Source organism: Anopheles arabiensis, chromosome 3, assembly GCF_016920715.1.
Source record: "Anopheles arabiensis isolate DONGOLA chromosome 3, AaraD3, whole genome shotgun sequence".
Lineage (NCBI taxonomy): Eukaryota > Metazoa > Arthropoda > Insecta > Diptera > Culicidae > Anopheles > Anopheles arabiensis.
The window spans coordinates 28,494,146-28,514,086 of record NC_053518.1 but is presented as its reverse complement, the minus strand read 5'-3'; the positions used below and the strand labels follow the sequence as shown (position 1 = coordinate 28,514,086).

General features: G+C 46.4%; 1 protein-coding gene across 5 annotated transcripts; it reads right to left on the bottom strand.

Annotated features, from left to right (window-relative positions):
- Positions 1–540: 540 nt before the first annotated feature.
- Positions 541–19,171, bottom strand: LOC120905179 (zinc-type alcohol dehydrogenase-like protein C1773.06c). 5 transcript variants are annotated; one of them, XM_040316038.1, is made up of 4 exons: positions 19,052–19,171; positions 2,732–3,586; positions 2,356–2,656; positions 541–2,278 (listed from the first exon to the last, which is right to left on the bottom strand). In XM_040316038.1, the coding sequence occupies exons 2-4, from the start codon at positions 3,538–3,540 to the stop codon at positions 2,162–2,164; spliced, it is 1,227 nt and encodes a 408-aa protein (XP_040171972.1). In that variant the 5' UTR covers positions 3,541–3,586; positions 19,052–19,171; the 3' UTR covers positions 541–2,161. The 5 variants fall into 5 exon arrangements, with proteins under 5 accessions (XP_040171972.1, XP_040171970.1, XP_040171969.1 ...); XM_040316036.1 differs by lacking the exon at positions 19,052–19,171 and adding an exon at positions 16,984–17,458; XM_040316035.1 differs by lacking the exon at positions 19,052–19,171 and adding an exon at positions 9,722–10,681.
- Positions 19,172–19,941: the final 770 nt, after the last annotated feature.

Here is a 19,941-nt window from a genome sequence, read left to right as displayed (position 1 = left end):
CTAGTGAAGTGAGCTTGACTTTCAGTGACTTATTGTTACCATAGCAGGATTATCAATCCTACGTATGGGGGCTTGAACCCATGACGGGCATGTTGTTAAGTCATACGAGTTGATGACTGTACCACCAGACCGGCCCGGACCAGACTTCTTAGAAATAGCTCTTTTATATTCGCCATATTAATTATCATTTCAATTTTTGAGGCATCACATTCCACTTGGATTTTGTCATCTTGATATAAGATCTTCCTCTTGATTTTCACGATATCAACTGCCTCAGCTCGTAGTTCATCTTCAGCCTTGGAATTCCATTCTCCAGAAATAGTAGTCCTCTGTTAAAAGTCCATTAGTCATCCAGAAGTTTTTGAGCATTAAACATTCTATAGAGGCATTGAAGTAACATGTGCTCTGATCACGCATTGATCGTGTTTAGAGAACGCTCTGGTGTGTGTTTTCCAGCATTGCAACGCTCCTGTGACATCTGTCGTAGAGCTTTACAGATGTGATATCATCATTACCGCACCCTTGAACTCAATGTTGGCTATTTTGTAACTTCTATACAGCTCTTTATTTTCAGTGTTGACCTGTTTTAACTCATTACCAATAATACACATTACTTTGTCGCAATGTTACTTCTCTCAAACACACACCCACACAGACATCATACCAGTGCTCTGCTGCCGTCTGCTGTCTCCGTTTAAGCATTCTTCCTCCCGTGGGAGAGATCTGTGGGGAGAGGGGGCGATCGTTTCAGGGAGATCGTTGCGCACAAACCCCATTTTGAACGCACACTTTTACAAACTATTAAGTTATCAACTAAACACTAAACCAACACTGTCCAGGATCGGGAAAGCGAAAGGGATACACGAAACCTCAGCACGCTGGGCTGTCAATACACCAACGTCCTTCCCTGTCCTTTGTCCTGGCTGTCCACTTCCTCACACTACTAGCGCGCTTTTCTTTAGTTTCTTTTGCTTTTCCTTTTCTTCACAAGCGTTTCAGTGTGTATGTGTGTTTGTGTTGTACTCACTACTTACACTCGATTCGACTAACGATAGCTCATCGTTACCTTCATCATTGCATCTTCAATTATGTTATTTCATCATAACGTTTGCATGTGTTTTTAGGTATGATTAACGTTTTGTTTTCTGCGTTTTTTTTTTTTTTTTGGGTGGGAAGAGGTAACAACACAATAAAGTTTTCCTTTCCATTCTCTTTCCATTATGATCTCCTCTTCTCTCCTTCATGATTGCAAAGGGGAAAAAAGGTAAAATAATTTGAATCTTCTCGGTACCGTATTTATAAATCACATTGAAATTAGTAACGCGCGTCGCTAAATGTTACATTTTTTTCTCTCTCTTTTTTCCGGGGTTGACAAAAAGGCAACCGTGTGCCAAATTATTGCTGGTGGTGCTAATGAGACTAAGGAGGACTTCCTCTTTCAAGCGTTACAGTTTCGTCCACTTAATATTAACCAAAAAAAAACACAACCAAACAAACGATAAAATAAACCGATTCAACCAATTTGCTTCGGCGGCTACACAGATCGCTTTTTCTCCGTTTCGCGAATTTTGTGTGTTACTGCTTGATAGTGGGTTTGTTTTGTTTTAATTTTACATGACACCGAGTTACTAGAGTAAGAGTAGTTCATTTAGTAAAAATGAATACTTGTTTTTTTGTTGTTGAGGTTTGGGGGACGATTTTCCCAGCTTGATATTCCAATGTTTGCTGCTAAGTTAAGTGTTCTCTTCGTCCTGCTTAGTAACATATTTCTTCCATTTTTTTGCTGAATTTTCTTACACTTTCACTACAAACTAGCGCACACAATCATCAGAGTTTCATTTGCTTGCTTTTTTTGACTATGTTTTCTTCCTCGCTCTCTCTCTTTTTCTCTGTCCAGCAAATAACTGAGGCATCGTTTGCATTGGTTTGCTTACAAACTAAAAGATAAATCCACGAAGGAAGATATGAGAAAATCAAACGATGAGGAAAGTTAGGATACAAAACAATCCTACTGGGGAGGCGTTTGGGAAAGGTTGAATCTACTCTTTTTCTCTTCTGCTCTCTCTCGCACTCTCTCCCTCTTTCATACAGCATACTTGACTCTCTATATATATCTATGTATGCGATGTTGGGGCGTGATGATGGTGATTGGGTGGGGCTCTTACTCGATATCATGGAATTTCAGGATGGCACGTCCGGGAATCTCCGAGCTCGCCAGCTTGCGCACCACATCGGCGGCCTGATCCGAGGGAAATACTGAGTGTGGCGGTGGTTCAATCTGTTGGAAAAAGATGGAAAGGAAGTTTAACAACCTTGCCCGAACATTCCATCCACTTTACTATGCCCTGCATATACCTCATTGGAAGAAACTAGCTTCACCAGCTGATGCAGCTGCTCGATCGTACCGGTCGGGGCGGCCTCGATCGTTTGGCCGCGCTCCTCCGCCCGCTTGCTAAACTTGGGCAGCAGCTTTTCCGCCACCTCGTCGCTGATGAAGATGTGGCCGCCCTTGGTCAGGCACTGCATCGACCGGTGCAAGCTGCGCGACGTCGTGCCGAAGTCGATCACGATGTCGACCAGCCCGTCGCAAGCGTCATGCGTGCGCTCGATCAGCTGCTTCTCGTACAGATCCTCGTTCCACTGGACGATGTTTACCCTGCGAGCGATCGAGTAAAACAAATGTTAATTTGGAGCGCAATCTTATTAAACGCAAAAACATCTTGACACTCACCGTTCGCACTTCTTCGCCACAAGGAAACCCTCGTCCCGCAGGCTCGCGACCGTAATCTGTATCTTGTCCTTCGTCGCCGGTGTGTAGAAGTGTTGCGCCGCAATGCGCACCGCCCACAGGGCCAGCCCGCCCGTGCCGACGATCAGTATCTTCACCTTCTCGCCCGGCCGGCTCTTCAGCAGCTCGTCCACGATCTTGTGCGCCGCAATGATGGCGCTCTGGGCGAGCAGCGCACCGGTCGGCAGGGTGGCCGCCACCGCCAGCGGCAGCTCGTCCGGGATCGGGATCAGATACTTGAGGTCGGGCACCACCATCAGCTCGGAGTAGCCGTGCGGGACGCCCTCGTACGGGTACAGAATCACCCGCTGGCCCACCTTAAACCCGCAGTCCGGTTTCAGCTCGCTGCCGAGTGATTCAATCACGCCCGCCACCTCAAACCCGGGAAACAGTGCCCCATCCCGGACGCCCTGATGCGCCTGCGGGTTGTGCTGGATCGCGACCGACGTTTGATGGTGCTGGGGCGGCGTACTGTCCGGCCCTTCCTCGCTGATGCTGGTGAAGCTGCCGCTCTGCATCTGTTTCGCGAGCAGATGCAGCGACGTGGTGATGTCGCCCGTGTCCGACAGCTGGCTGCTGATGGACGAGATCGAGGTGGACTGGTTCTTGCGGTAGCAGGCCCCGGCATAGACGACCAGGATGCGGGCGCCCTGGGCCGGCGTGTCCGGCACCGGCACGACCAGATTCAGCACACAGTCCTTCAGCTTCGGTGCCGGCGTTTCGATCGACACCTGGCGGATGAGCTTGCTCATGGCGGCGTTTCTGAGGCGTGTCGCGGTGTCCAACGATATTGAACGGCTGGAGAGAGAGAGAGAGAGAGGGAGCAAGAAGAGACGAAAGAAGATGTTAATAACGTTCTTTACCTTCTATGCTAATGGAAAAGCACAACTTTTGGAAGGACAAAATGGGGCGGGAAGGGAAGCAAAAAACCGAACGTCCTAACCACTGAATGAATTGTTTCCTTTTGCGGACATTCTCGTTGCAGTGGTCGCGCGGTTAAGTAATTTGGCGGCCGCATCACATTTGACCTTCAAGGACCTTGTCAGTTTGTCGAACCATTTTCGTGGGCTAGAGAGTGAGAGCGAGCGAGAGTGAACAACGTGACTCTCTCTCTCCCTCTCAGCGACGTAAAGCGAGGCTCACATGACACACAACAACAGTGTGTGCCGGGTTGCGGGAAACTGACAGCTGTCAACCCCGACACCACCAACACCACCACCACAACCACTACGAAATCACTGCGCGGGCTACACTATGTTGCAAAACTGGTAGCGCGTCATCGACCGAAGAAATTCAAATCCGATCATCATCGACGACTAATCGATAAACAGCAGTTTTCCCTTTTTCCTTTTACTTCCTCGGAGTTAATTGACCTCAAACGTATGTACAGGGTGGCAGAGAATTTCCTGCTCCATCCAATTATCCAGCAGGACAGAACGTTCAACTCGGCCACGGAATGTAAACACACATGTGTTCCTTCCTTAGTGTATGTGGCGAGCAACGCTTCAGCGTTACAAAACATGCCACAGTACCGCACACAAACACACACACACACGAACACGAAGCGACTGCGAGAGCGGCAACAGCAGCCAAAATAAAAACGGGACCATCATCATTTGTTGCTTTGCCCAGTTTTATTATTAGACAAACAAACTCTACTCTGCTGCTTCGGTGCCGCTGACAAACACTGCCGCAAATGAATGAAGCAGCATCAACACCAAACCAAACCAAAACCAATTGGTGGGTGGGTGGTTGGCAATTGGGTTTTTAGTAAAATCGAACACCACCCAAAACCACCCGACATTTCGATTATCTAACACCGGGCCGAGTTTTGGTTTGGCTAAGCGCAGAAGTGTATGATTGATGCTTTTCTGACGCAACACAGAACCGGGGGCCGTTGGAGCACATTGTTGCAAAGGAGAAGTGTGGTAGTAGATTGGAGGGAAGATGTATGGAAGGGCTGTTACGAAACGGGATAAAACCCAGGTGGCATTACGGTACACTCGGATGCTGATGTTAGGGTACAAGAATCTTCAAAAATAAGTTCAAATTTAATCAAATTCCAAAAATGATAAGTAATACACCAAGATAAGTTCGTAGCGTTTTGCCGTCAGATGTCGCTTCTAGTGTATTCGGTATTTTTGTTTCATCAGGCAACACTTTCATTTTGAAGTGTCATTTTTAGACATCAGATGTTTTTATTGCTCATCAATGACTTATGTTTTTTTGTAGGCATGATATATGGCAACTTTTATAACAGAGAGTGTATTTTTTACCAACAGTTTATGCTTCATTATTGCAAATAAGAAGCAAGCGTGGTAGCTATTCTTAAAGTGTTTAAAGTGATTTATTTGAAGTAAGTGAATTTAATAGTGGAAATTTGGAATAGAAGTCGACGTTTCCAAAAACCCACACAAAAGCCTGCACGAACACATCAAGAGAACACTTGGAAGACACTCGGACAAGTCATTTGCCATGGATTAAAAGTAATGGAAATGACCAAGAATTGGGTAATTGGATCCCACATGCACTGAAGCCGGCAGACAACGAAGGCCGTTTGTTCATTTGTAAGCGACTGCTCCTACGGCAAGAGTACCGCAAGAGTACTAAGAAACGCTGAAATGAGAAATTCTACACCACCTACTATATCAGCAAATGATTGAAGTTAATGACTTAACGAAATTTTGATTATTGACAACTAAAAAAATCGCTTAGATGGTTTTACTAAATTATCTCTAATACAAGCCTCTCTCAGACGAATGAACAAGACTTGTATCTCTCTTATAGAAGACTCTCTAGTCCAAGATTTGCTAGTAGGTACAATATTAGTTAAAAAAAGAGTACAGCTTTCCATCTAAATCGGAACGATACTAACGATGTTTATAATCATCATCCATCAACACATTTCTTAGTCTTTCAAAAAACAATTTAACAATCTGTTCTTCAATCATTGTCATAAATTTGAGATACAATTTGTGTATCTCTGCTGTGCGAAAGCTTTCAAACATTGTACAACACCAGGCGCCTCCATTTTTAAGGACACTTTACGTCACACTAGATGAAGTCATCCGAAGTCTTTACAGCTGATTCCTTATCTTTAGATTCAGTTAATGTAAGTCTTTCTCTTTAGTTTCTACCAAGCCATTGGCATTGTTTTCAAATTAATCGCATCTCTAACAACTTGTGCCGCCAGCTGGATAGTATTGCAAACAAGTACGTCTCCTTCACGAAGTTCAACCTGTCAATTGCAAACAACAAATCCAATGACGCCAATGAAACACGAGAAAAAATTACAAAAAAGCGAAAACAACCAGCAACCCAACAAACTACGTTAAAGATGCTTTGGTAACACGACAACATCTCATTGCTTTGTGGAAAGGCTTTAAAACGGCATATCGTGTGTAGAATGTTTCACTAGACGGTCAATCACCATTTTAGCGTGATTAGATAAGACCGGCAGTAGATGGGATGGTAGGTAGAACAAAAAACCTCATCCACAAAAGATAAGCATTTGGTGCGATAAACATTGGTGTTTATGGGTGGTAAAAAAAATACAAACAAATTAAATAAACAAACTGTATTTCGTGTATGTTTTGTTGCATATGTGCGAAATTTCACAATTGAAGCTGCCAATTTTCTGAACAAAATAAAGCGCAACGGGTTGCAATTTGTATGCTTTACGGAGGGAGACAATTGTTGAAGGGGCAAACAACCGTTTATCAGCTTCACCCTGTGTCATACTCGAAGCTTGAGAGTGCACCGTTGGCCCCGAACGGCCATGCAACGCGTGATAACACTGATGCTGATTGCGGAAACAGTTTTCCACTCAGTAGTGTGCCTTTTTTATCGATTCAAATCGCACGACAACGCAAGCAACCTTTGGCAAATAGATAACTCCCACGACCGGTTGGAACTGTCCAAACGGCACGTGTCGGCGCGCAGTACAAGATTTCTCGGCTCGCTTTATTAAGCATCACGGCGCCGTTAAGCGAGAAGATTTAAAAAGCCATTACGTAAATTTTATTCCATGTTTGCTGCCCCGTTCGAGTTGCAAAAAAAAAATCAGCTCGTTAATGCAGCAGCAGGGAACACATTAATGGAAGGAGCGCATGTCAAAATGGCTGACACGAGACGTCGTCGTTTGGCGTCGTCGCTGCTGCTGCTGTCACTATCGATGCGAGCTTTGTGCGCAAACAGCCGGAAACGATCGCACAGACCGGAGTGGCTGCCCCCCGACAAGAGTAGCAGAAGCGATAGAGTAGAAGACGGAGACAGAGGAAGACAGAGGGAGAGCGAGAGGGAGAGCAAAGAACTTGCCCTTTAATATTTACGTTACGCGCGGAAAAGTGGCAAAGCATTTTGATAAAGGCGTTGCAAAAAAGACCCCCTCCTCCGAGGGTCACGTGCAACTACACCCGCCAGAGTGCATCGGAACAAAACGGTTTCTTCAAGGGTCTCTCTCACCACCGCTCGCTCTTTGCCAATGTACAACAATAACACAAAACAGAAGCGAGAACCGTGGCGTCGATAATCGAGAGGTGAAATCTCGGCGGGTCGGCTAATTTTAGAAATCTAGTTCATGTGTTTGTGGGGGGTGGTTTTGTGAACTACTGCGGGGGGGGAGATGATCTCCCTGTAACCCTCACCCGGCCTGTACCCGACCCGATGTCTACTTTTGATTCTGTAACGGGTGCGTATTTACCAAAACAAAGCAAAACAGTGCGTGAACGGCGGCCAAGCAAAAGATAAGACGCTCGACGCGAACAAACGTCGATGGGCCCCGGCGCACATCGTTCCGAACCAACCGCTTATCGGATCAATTGAAGACGAGGTCGATTGATTGTGATGCAGGCACCGTTTTGGTTCAACCGCACGTCATCGATCTGAGCCTTCGAATCAAGCCATTTAATCGTAATCTTTGACGGGAAGGGGCAATGAATGGAGCAACCATGAACGTCATTAGGAAGGAACACAAAGTTTGCAAAGTTAGTTTTTTACGCAAGATAAAGGTGGCAAAATTAAAAAATAAAATTGAAATAAGAAAAAATAAACATAATTAATAATACTTTTTACACAAGCAGACGCGGTGTGACGTCATTTTTTGGTCCTTCGAACCGGATGGGCTTAAAGCATGTGCAGCCAAATTACTCACAAAAATAAACACTAATAGATTTCATTTTTTTTTCGTATTGGAAATTAGAACAATTCAAAACGTACTTTTCTATAATGAACAAAATTATTTAATTGGTTTTGTTGTGCAAAACAAGCTGCACAAGAAACGAAATAGAATGTGCTAATTGGACTAATGGAGTTCCAATTGCTAAAAGAAGAAAAAACAAGGTATAAAAAGGCATAGTAAGCACTCGAATCCGATCAAACACAAACTCCTGCAGCTTTCAACAGCCACTCGTGTCATGGTTGGGTGAACACAAATTCAAGCATCGTCATCCGTTTTAAATGCAAAACAATCGAACAGTTTCATCGAATTCTAAAAAAGAACGAACGCATTTAAATAATGCATTCAAGGGCAAAGCAAGAACAAAACACTCCTGCTGGAAAGGGTTTAAAAGCAAACTCGTTCGGTTTTGGAGTTTCAACGATTCGTTACGAATCAAATCATACGATAAGTATGATGAAGATGGTTTTGGTTGGATGGAAGTTTTGCAACAATATTATGCTACTAAGTAAACCGTTCTTTTCGTGCAATCATTGTGTGCCAAAGGGAGCGTGTTGTTGCAGATAGAACCTGAACGCTCTCTCGCTGGCTCTATTTCTCTTTGTCCAGTCCCGTTTGGTGTTGTTAACCGGTTCCAATGATTTCTTTCGCCTAGAATAGAACACGGCTAGGAAGCTAGACCGATACTAACGGCAGATGGAGGGGCTGGTGGAGAGTTTGTCTAACCGTCATCACTGCTTACTCTGATGGCTGGGTCCAGGGAGCAATGAACATTTCACACACGGCCTTGCGGTGTGGACGGACTTGGCAGTAGAGAGACTTGGCGGAAGTGTTTCTAACGAGATCGGTGGCATGTGTTGCCCGTAGCTGGGAACTACGGATATGAGATCATTATAAAATTGCACAATTATTCATGTGGAATGTAATGTAGAAATATTTCAATTGATTTGATTTTAAACAAAACTGTGATCGTTGTTACTACGGCAACGTTTGTTTCAGTACGCTCATCCCAGTTGGCGGTGATGCCTTCAAAGAGGACTCAAGGCGTGCCATTTAGTCACGCAAATCAGTGGAATTCTTCAAAATTCTTGCAAAAATCGAAATAAAGAACAATTTCCTCGATAATTCTAGGTAACATCTCTCCCATCGCTGCTCATCGTGCAATCAGTACACCCTAATCAACACAGACAGAGCCCGGCCCCCGGAAGCTATAATTAAGTCCCCGGTCCCGGTTGTACGCCACCGAAATTGGGGTCACACTATTTCCCTTCCCCCAGCTTCCCATCCCTGCCACGGTCGGAAAGGAAGACACAAAAAATGAGGCCACCGTGTAGCATAAATAATCGAAAGTTTATCCACATCGGGACGGTCTGAAACGCAATTGGCAATAGGATTGGCGCTGAGTCAGAGCGAGCGAGCGAGAAAGAAGGATGAATTCTGAGAGAGATCTTACACGCAGTTAAACACGTATTTATAAACAAAAAAGAAAAGAGGTACGCGAAACAGTAATGGCAGGCCCTGTGCCCCGTTCGAACACACCGGCAGCGGGGGTGTTGTTACATGCGATCGCACACACTAGCAGCCGGTCGCGAAAACCTCTCGTGATTATGTCATGTATGAGTATCAGCCCATTTCCTCGAAAAACGCTCAGAGCCTCCCAGTAAAGGGGTTTTGCAGCAACAAGTAAAGTACGGGGGGTTTTTTTTTAGTACAGAAGCGGAAATGAGGAGGCAGACTGTTGCAAATTGTAACATTACCCGATGTCGGAGAGTAACAAATTATCCACTTGCACTGCCATACTGCTGGTATGAGATTAACTTTCTTATCAGTTTTCTGTTCACCAACTTCACTTTTTTACACTTTTTTTCTGCTTCTTCTCTTTCAACTATCCAATTTGGAATCTTGGCCCCTTATCACGCGAGCTCTTCTAACCGTGTGTTTGCTTTTCAATGTTTGCTTTGCTTTTCGGTGCGTTTGTCCGATTGCTGTTTATTCACGTTCCTTCGGTGTGTTCTCCGATTTTGTCCTTGAAGCGACTCTTTTCCCAGCAGGAGGAGGTTGGTAGGCACCACGGAGGGGGAAGGGGAATTCGCTTCTTTTTTTCTCTCTCTCGAATGAAAATTCACCACAGGTCGCAACACGAACGCACACTCCGATACACCAGACTACTCTGCTTACGCGTTGAACCGAAGGCACTCTCACACACAAACACAGTGACGTACAAAACTGACAACACAATTATGTGTGTTTATGTTTTTCTTTTATGCTCGCGTTTTCGTTTTTTTTGCGTATCACGTAAGTGGTGCGTCTTGGTGTTGCCTTCTTTGTCGATAAAATTACGTCTTGGTATCACTTTTTGGTGCGTTTTGCCCTGCAACCACACTGATCTTCCCTGGCCCTTTTCTGTCTCTGTAAAGGGTTGAGCATAAAAGCGTTGTCTTTTGAACTCCACAATCAACGTGTGTTTTGTGTGCACCAAGGGACGATGGATTTCAGGTGAAACAGGAATTGTTGGCTGGAAAAGAAGTTCAACTGCACCGATTTTACTGCACCGCGCAACAACAACAAACTTGCGTTTCTTTGCTTGCTTTCTTTATTCTCCCCTTTTCGAAGCCGAACAAAGCGGGAGAAACACGGGCTACGCTTTTCTTTTCTCGCGTGTTTGTACGTGCGAACTTAACTCGTTGCTTTCCGTCGAGCGAATGGCACGGAGCAGTGTGTGCTTGCCGTTGGTCGATGTGCCGTGGTGTAAAAACGCAACCCTGCTCCCGCTGCTTCTCTACACCCTTCCGTTCTGTTCCCGGGCGCGCTTTCTGGGTGTGTGTGCGTGTGCCGTTGGGGTGTGTTTTCAGAAAATAATAATGATATTGCACACACAACCACACTACACCCAGCACCGGAACCGGTATCGTGTGCGCGCGTGTGTGTTGGTGTGTTTTCTTTGGTTGCGCCTGCGTTTATGCGCGCTTTTGCATCCCTCTCTCGGGGCGCTTGTGCTCACGCATCGTGCCTTCTCGCTCGCTCCTGTTCTGTGCTTCAACCATCATGGTTTTCAACCCCGACATTCGCACACACACACGTATGGAGGTGCATTTAAAGGGGTAGCGAGCATAGAGCATAATTCGGTGGTGGCTGGTAATTATGCTCTTATCGCGGAACTCGCGCGCGACAACGGTCCTTCGCGATTAGCAGCTCCCCGGTTCGCGTTTCTTCTTTGTTGTTTGTCCCCTATGTGCGTGTGTGTGTGTGTGTGGTGTACGTGATGTCAACATATACGCACACAACCACCACCACCACCACCACCAAGCAGGCCATGGCGCGCACGCGCTCGCCTACAAACCTTCGCTGATCATGCGGTGAGTGAGTGATCAGGCCAAGCCAAGGGAACCGAACCAACCCCGTACGCGGGGTTGTGGTGGAAGAAGCAGGAGGGGCTTGTTTTGGATTCGCCGACGGTGGAAGTGAAAAAGAGTCCCGGTGTGTGTCTGTGTGTGTTTATATCATGCTCTAGTTGGAGTAAGAAGATACCACGACGACGTCCACGGCGACTTGCGGCTTGCCGTAGAGGTCAAAGTCTTCGAGGCCTACTGCCTACTTCTCTGGGAGAGGAGGGGTTGGCCACTCCATACCCCACACAAAACCTACACCCTCCTTGCGGGATACCTTGCAGCAAGCAAAGCCGCAGCTACTTTCCTCCCACGGCGGCGACGCACAGCTGATTTGGACGTGTGTGCATACCGTGAAGCAAAAGTTGCTTTGTGTCTTTTCAAGCTATTTCAAACCTTTCAAGATGGTAGGAACTAGCATCGCCTTAGCTAAGGAAGGTCCAATGTCCAACAATTGATGACCGGAATGCTAATATTCGTTGTAATAACTCCCAAGGGGGGGCCTCAGAATGTCTACAGAGCGTCGTTGTTTTGTGTCAATGTCTACTTTGTTTGCGCAGGGCTGCATCCCATACATCAACCCTCGCCACATTCGAACGCTGCGTGATTGAGTCCATAATACAGGGATAGAAAGAGAAAGAAGACTTTGTTTACGACTTTGAATTAAGCCTCAAGGTGGAGGTTTTTTTCCATCCTCCCAACCAATGTCCAATTTCGCGTCGTGATACACACGTAACAGACGAAAGGAATTCCCTCATCAGTCCACGACATCCAGAGGCCTTCTAGTAGACGCTGGAGATGTCATCGCGATCGTGGGAAGCAGGCCCCAAGCCGTCTGGCCGTTTCTGGAGCAATCCGTCCAATTAGAGTCAATTTGGAACTCTGGAGGGGCTCCGACGAACGACTTGCGAGTTTGCAAATCTTTGATTGATGTCAATCGTGTTACTGTGTGCGGTTTGTTTGGATAGAGGTGGAAGAGGAAGAGGAGGAAAAGATATGCAATTTTGAATACACTCAAAGCACAGCACGATCTCGCTTCTGAATCCAATCAAAGCCCATCCAATCAAAACGTGATCCTTCGAAGCCGGAGTTTATTTTATCGCCTCGCCATTATCACCTGCACAGCAAGTACTCCAGTGCTTACTGACCTGTGAGTTAATGATTGGTCTAGGTGCGTTGTTTGCTAACCACTCAAACGTTACCCTTTATTGGTGTGGTCAGAATACATTGCTAACAATGGCAATTAAATTGCCAAGTACCAGGCACGTCCCGGCGGATATCTTCCCAGTATTCATCGGAGTTGAACCCATTAATGCGTTTGGAAGCGAACATACGTAAAGAGGTAATGACGCGTTATCAGACTTCAACGTACCGGCAGGCAATCTGGGCATTTTCGTGTGAGCAGTCGATTCGGATTCAATGCATCACCGCTTGACACCGTGATTAAGACACCGGGCGAGCGCGTGCTGAAGTCGCATTGATGCCAGCAAATTGGGGCTGGTCGTAAAGATGATTAGGCCCGAGGGGTTTTGGACTTTATTATTAGATTTCGTTCGTTGCACCCACCGGATGTGTGGACAGTGTTGACAGCTGACCAGAGCATGATCTCTTTGCTTGCTGTTGTACATGCAAGATGAATATTGCATCAGCCGCCATTACGTGGTTGAAATAGTTCCCGCTAAATATTGGAGCATCCAATAGTTTTTATTTCTGCGAAAAACCCCATACTTCGTCATTTGGTATTTTTGTCAAAGCAAAACAACTTCATACGTGCTGCTGCCCGCACACTATCAGTAGCGCCTATCTTCGCGAGCAACAAGTAAACAAATCGTCGCAAAAGTAATGAACTCTTCAGGCACAGACGAGTTGTTTTCTTTGTCAATAAGTTTATCTCACTTTGGCATCCTTCGCTGGGCGATAAAGTGACACCACTCGGCCCACCCGCAAACAGACCACAAAACGGACGATCTTTATCTAAGCCCTCATACTGTCCTAATTGTGTTACGTGGGAATGAGGGGGGAAAATGGACTGTCCAAAAACAAAACACCTTCGAGTCATCGGAAATGTAATCTTCCCTTTGCCACAGGCGACACAGTGCGGCCACAGGGGGGTCGCGTTGTTTGTTTCGTGAGCGATTGGTCCATTGACTGCGCCACACGAATATGTAAACAACTGTTTGACCTCAAAACAGGTAGCCTTCACACGCTCAGAAGTGGTTGTGAGGAAGTGCTGGGAGCAAAATCAGGCCGGGACAGAATTCTCGATGAATACATCTTTCTCTTGTGTTGTGTTGCAAACCACAGAACTTTGAGGAAATATTATGGATGTATAAAAGGGGAAAATGATGCAAATATACGCTGGTGATGGCCGGTTGATGATCTTTCAGTTTGTACGCGGTGACGTCGCGGTTGTTTACCCAACCGGTATACGATCAGTTCCGACGATCATCTTCAAGGGCTTTACCGGTAATGGATCCATTCTCCTACGAGATGTTCGAGCGAGCACACTGAAGAGAGCATGTCCTTGGCGCCGATCTGTTGGCAGGAAGCTACATCTGACGTTTTGTTTCAGAAGATCAGATTCCGTTGACCCCATGCATTCTTGGCATCTTCATGGAGGAAGTTATTTTTGGAGCAATCAGACATCAGAGTTTTGCGCTATTCTGTTAATACAACCGTTACAATAATTCCTGTTTTTGCTGTAACTAGAACAACCTAACACTGGTTGGCTCTTGTGCAAGGTAATTAGGTCTGCCCCGATGACTAACCAAACATGTGCGACTGTTTGCCGTTGCACCCCGTTGTTCGATGACACACACCAACATACACTTGAGACGTGGCTAAAGGGGTTGTTATTCCGTGTGTGGCGTGGCAGAAGGTGACCGGCGTACGCGTGATCAGTGCGTGATCCGTCGTGGTGCCGCTACAGAACCCACGGGGCCCACGGTAGATGTTCTGTGTGAACATCGGCTTCGTCATCGAATCGTATCGGGTGTGTTGTTGGGTCGATATCAACAATTGTTTATTCGGATAATGCTCGAAAGACAGGGAAGTTTGCAGAGTGGGGCGTTGTACTCTGAACTGCGCTTGGTTCTGCCAAGAGTGCACGTGAGTGAAAAATGCTATGTGTTGAATCACAGATGGCAAATGTAGGACCAACTGCCGTGAAAGATGATACTTTCCATTCTTTTTTAGAGAGGAAAATGAGACATCAACCACACACATCAACAAATTCACACCGCTGCGGACAGTGGCATGTTCGGCCATCATTAAGTGCGCCCTTTCGTTGCGTTCTATTTATAGCACCACTCTTCCTTGTAGCTTATCTGTCTTCCCATGCGTACAGCAGCGGAGAACTGATGTATGTGTCACGTCACTCGTCTCAATATTGTTTGTGCTCGGTCATCAGACAGACCGATGCTGCCTTCTACTGCTGGGAAGTGACCTTTTCGCTTTAATCACCCATTAGCCCATAGATGCTCATAGATCACACTGGCGGCACGCTGACCCACCGCACGTAGACCAGTCTGCCGGCCGGCTGTCGGCAGCGCTCACGACGTCACGTCACAAACGAACAGGAATCACCCGCCGCTTATCAAGCAGACGCAAGTTCTCTCCTGATAACACGTGCACGGATCTGTTGCGGTTGCGATTAATCCAGTCTCTGTTATCACCTGAGACTGGGATGGTGGAGCAATACACTCCCGATCCCGGGAACCCTTTTATTGACCAAGGTCGTTGAGAACCGGGCACCCGGCATGCCTCTAATCCATGCCGGGCGGGAAAAAGTGTTTGAAGTCGATTGTGTTATTGAACTGATGATGATGGGACCTTAAGTGTATGTGATAGCGCTTCCAGGAGCTTTGAAATGATTGGAGAGCTTAGTTGGGGTTCAATTTCTCGTACAATTAACAACGTAAGCGTGGTACTTGGGGATTGTGAACAAAAGAGATATAGCTTAATAATGCATTAAACGTGTATCAAAACTTTTGGATCCAGAGTACAGTATTACTTGGTAATTTGTTTCTTTCCGTTACTATAACTACATTTCGTACATCAATGGTATGACTTAATCGTAATTGGAGCTCGATGGAATACTCCATCAACCAGAATAGACAGTATTTTGATGAATAAATCTCTATAATGTACAGCCGATGAGATAGAACTTCTATTTCCAGTGTTTCTTAGTACTTTTTGTAGCTTTAGTTGACATGGTTCAGTTGACTCAATGCCCCATTATTCGGATCATTGCTTTTAATTGTTGCTAAATGATTTGCTGAGATACTTCCTGTGTCCTATTGAAGTACTTGATGTGTTTGTGCTGGTTCCATATGTAGTTCTCTATCTTAAGGGCCAAAATCAAATTTTAAGGTCCTCGGCGACCTTCAAATATTATTTTTTAAACTGTGAAAAAAACCATTTCTTCGTTCAGTCAGAGCATGGATATCGTTAACTTCCGCTGAAATAAGATGACTTTCGGTATTCGTTTTTCCATATTTTGTAGCAGAGAGCTTCAGAGCTTCAGTCCCATTTTGTTGTAAAAGTTGCCAAGTGTAGAGATTCCAATTACAATGTTACCATCCAGTACAAAGTGTCTCCATTTCCAAAGGTTCTAAGCATCTACATCACGTCTTACAGCACAGCTACCTCGTGTTATGAGTACGGATGAAACGTGAAACCAGTGAACGGTTTCCGAACCTTCTAGACACCTTGTCTGCGGTGCGATGCAGCACACCAAAGACCACACACACTCACACACACCATTGGCACCACATCGCCCTAAATGCACCCAGGATAAATGCAATTGGAAATGGACCATCGTTATTCATCGTTTCATCAGCGGGGGAAACAAGATCTTCACCGCCTGCTACAGACAGACGATGATCACTCCCGGATCGCATGATTCAAAAGCTTCAACCCCTGTGCGGCCTGCACCAACACACAGTCATCCATACTACCAACACCAGTATGTAGAAGAGAAGGGGATGGTTTAAAACACATTTCGAAAGCGAATTTCCGGAAGAGTGGGTAAAGGCAAAATGGGGGGTACCAGAAACAGCTGATTTGCTCGTGATCATCGAGATTCACGAGGCATTGCTGGGAATCGGTTCCGTAAATAGAATGCATACCGGTGGCAATAGAAAGGCAGCGAGAATGTGTGTGTATGTATGTGTTGGTGCAGTACGACCGGCTTTTTGGCCAAGTTGTCGAAGATTTTAGGGTGAAAAATTTGACCAAATATAGAGACTTCAGGAACTCCAAAATATTTAAACTCTAAATGCAAAGGACAAGCTTTGTAGTACCAAATTCTTTGTAGGGGCTTCTTCGTTCCTTTTTTGAAATGCTTCCTTGCCAAGTGTCGGTTTACATGGTATCAGCGCCCCCACCCCCCTTACGGAGCAAACAGCCGTAGGCAAGAACAAGGCACACTTTGTTTCGTGCGGCTACCGGCACGTGGCGCGTTCAACACATTTCACTTCTATTTCACCTTCACCAGTACCGTGTTTCGGGTGAGAAAACGCGATGCATTCACCATATTCTGTATTGTGTTTTTTGACAATCTTTGACAAACTTTTAATATTCGATACAGGAACTCACGCTATTTTCAAATATTTTCATTCCACTCTTCTTACCTTGTTATTATTGTTTCAAAAATTGTTAAGGGTGAAGCTCTGCACCACGGTTGAATAAATTCGATCGGAGTAAATCCGCTTTAATTTTTACTGTTTTAATTTTTTTTTGCAACCCAAATGCTTTTGTTTCTTTCTTTCGACGACTGCGCCGATCGTCCAACAGCCCTGAACTAACACGACGGCTGTTTGGTCACTTTCGAACTACACCAAATATCCACAACAAACTAACGAAATGGCACACACACACATCCGGGAAGACGGTCACTGCTGTGTGTCTGTGCGCGCTCGAGACGACTCGCGAAGTACGACTGTTGGCCTCCGCGTGCGGTAGAAGCGAGCTGCAAAAGAGCTTGCCTTGGTCGAAGGAACTGGCGACTGCGTAGAGCAGCAGTAGCAGCAGCAGTACTGTATGTGTGTTCCAATCCAACAGCGCCCGAATGACTAAACTGTATCACTCGAAATTGGTGCAGCCTGTCCGTGCTGCTCCGAATCGAGTAGCCATCGAGTGATTTGGCAATAAATAGCAGTGCGACACGACGACGGGAGGTGCTCGACACGATATCCGGGTGATCCAAGTTGGCACCGATCATCAAAAACCAAAGACACAGTCACACATACAGTCGCGGTACGGTAGCCCGTGATGTCAAGTGCAGTGTGGATAGAGGTACAACCATAACACAAGAACGCACCCCTTCAAGCAGGTGGCCTAATACTAAACGAACGAACAAACAATCCCGGCAAATCTACCAGCAACGCTTCAAAGCTGGTAAGTCTCCCCACTTCTTGCGATTCGAGTCGGTCTATTTGATACTAAAAAAACAAAACTGCTCCGATGGGACCTCTCACGCCAACGTGGAGAGGAAAAGGTTGTTTTTTTTGGTGCTACTGCTGTTTTGCCCTCTCCAATTCACGGTTTGGGGTCTGTCAGTAACGTTTGCCACGCATATCGAACGCAGGTTGTTTTTTTTTTAGTGCGAGCGCTTGTATGTGTATTGTTTGATGCGGCTTCAGCTCCAGTTGTGTCGGAGCTGTGTGCACTGCCCAAAGCAAGCGGTGTGGATACATACGATAGATACACACTGGCAGCCGAATGTCGGCATTGTTTTGTTGATGTCGGTGACGCGCGTGCGGGGCACAGTGGAGAGTGGTGTCCCTCCGCAAGGTCAAGCAAAAGGCAAAAGGCGCTTTGGAGATAACTAAATCAGGTAGTCCGTTCTCTCGCTCTAGCAAATCTGCAAAATCTGAATATTTTGTATTTTTTTTAGGGCTGCCGTTTCAGAACAGAAATTGCTTGTACAAGTCCTAAAAGTAACACAGGTTGGTGATGTGCTCTCTGGAGCGTACCCGACGATTTCGATCCAACTCCGGCTATTGCTCGGTCCGATACCGACTCCAGAGTTAGCCGGGGTAATGTTTTTCCTCTTTTGCTTTGCGCGTACACTTCTTAAACAGACTCTGGCCGACCCCGGACGACTCCGGAGGACTCCGGGCGATTCCAGGCGTTTCCTGACGTCTTCGGAGGATTCCAGACGTTACCAGACGATTTCCAAAAGGCTCCGTATAATGCTGGGTGGACCTTCCTTTCGGAGTCGGATCAGAGTTGACTCCGCATGTTTGCCAAATTTAATTCGCTAGTACTTTACCTCATCGCGAGTACAGATTGAAGAAGCCCTTTCTACCATTCATTGTACATAACAAGAAGGCCCAACAAAAAAAAACTGGATACAATGTTGTACCGAAATTGCATCACACTCTGGGGCTTGCCCCGGTTGCGTAATCGCTATAACACGGCACTACCGTGTGTGTGTGCGTTGGATGTCCTGCACCAACTTCCGGTTGCTGAGATCCGCCGACGCTTCTTCTACAATGTTGCAAGCAAAAACGAACCTCCCTGGGACAGCAATTTCTTCTAAAGTGCTCCAAACGAAATCGCTCCATTGGTGGAGCCTAAGCAAACGCACACACATACACCTGGCTGGCTGACTGGCTCCAGCGCCCTCCCCAAGGTCAAGCGGAATGTCAAATGGAAGATAAAACCAGCCTGGTGCTTGGTGCTGGTACTACTTACGGCGCGTTACCGTCGAGTTTTCCGGCTATTTTGGCTGCTGTTTTGCTGTTGGAGGAGGATGGTTTCCTCCCTCCAGCTGCACTCCTGCACTGGCAAACACACACACACACACTCACACACACTCACGTGAAGGTCACGGAGAAGGTCCTGCACTTGTACCGCCCGTTGCAGCTGTTCTTTTTGCCTCACTGCTTGCGGGTTGTTTCGAGCGGTGTGTGGCTTCAATCACAAGCTTTTGGACCTCTGGAGCTGACTACACAGGACACGGATGCACTTTTCTATTACTTTTGTTGAGGGAAAAGCGAAACACAGGATTCGCCACGGGCAGCTCGGGAGGGCTCCCGGTACTACAAGGCTGTGAAGACACAACACAGCACAGCCTACTGCACAACTGATCCCGGGGGAGGGGAAAAAAACCCTTCTGCTGTACGCACAACAACAGCAAACCTCCGGTCTACGCAACAACTCGAACAACTCTCTTCACCCGAACGGTCGAACGTGATATGTGTGTCTTGCTGGCGGCGGCAAGCCACGTTCACCGTTTCTGTTGGGTACGGTATGTCATCAAACCACTAGATAAGGGAGAGGGGAGGGGGAGGGGCGTGTGATTGTGGGATGGGCACGGTGGCGGCGGTGGTGCGCCTGCGCCCAAACTGCCATTCGGTATCCTTTCAAAGTCCTTTAAAAGACTGTTCACGCGGTCGGAACGTGATTGTGATTGCCTCTCCTCCGTCCTTTTTTGGGGCCGGTGAAAGGGAATGGTGCCGACGCAGGAACTGGGTTGGAAATTTGAAGAAGATGATAGGAGATGGAAAGGATGCACATGCTTGCTGTATGTGTGTGTGTGAGTGTTTCGTGTGCTGTAAAAATGATTTCGGATTGAAATTCTA

Bases quoted from the DNA above. Each gene is read 5' to 3' on its own strand.
- LOC120905179 (XM_040316035.1), bottom strand. From the start codon at position 9,762: ATGGCAGTGCAAGTGGATAATTTGTTACTCTCCGACATCGG. The intron at 3,587-9,721 runs GTAATGTTACAA...CTCTCTCTCCAG, and splicing joins TTGTTACTCTCCGACATCGG to CCGTTCAATATCGTTGGACA. The intron at 2,657-2,731 runs GTGAGTGTCAAG...GATCGCTCGCAG, and splicing joins GTGGCGAAGAAGTGCGAACG to GGTAAACATCGTCCAGTGGA.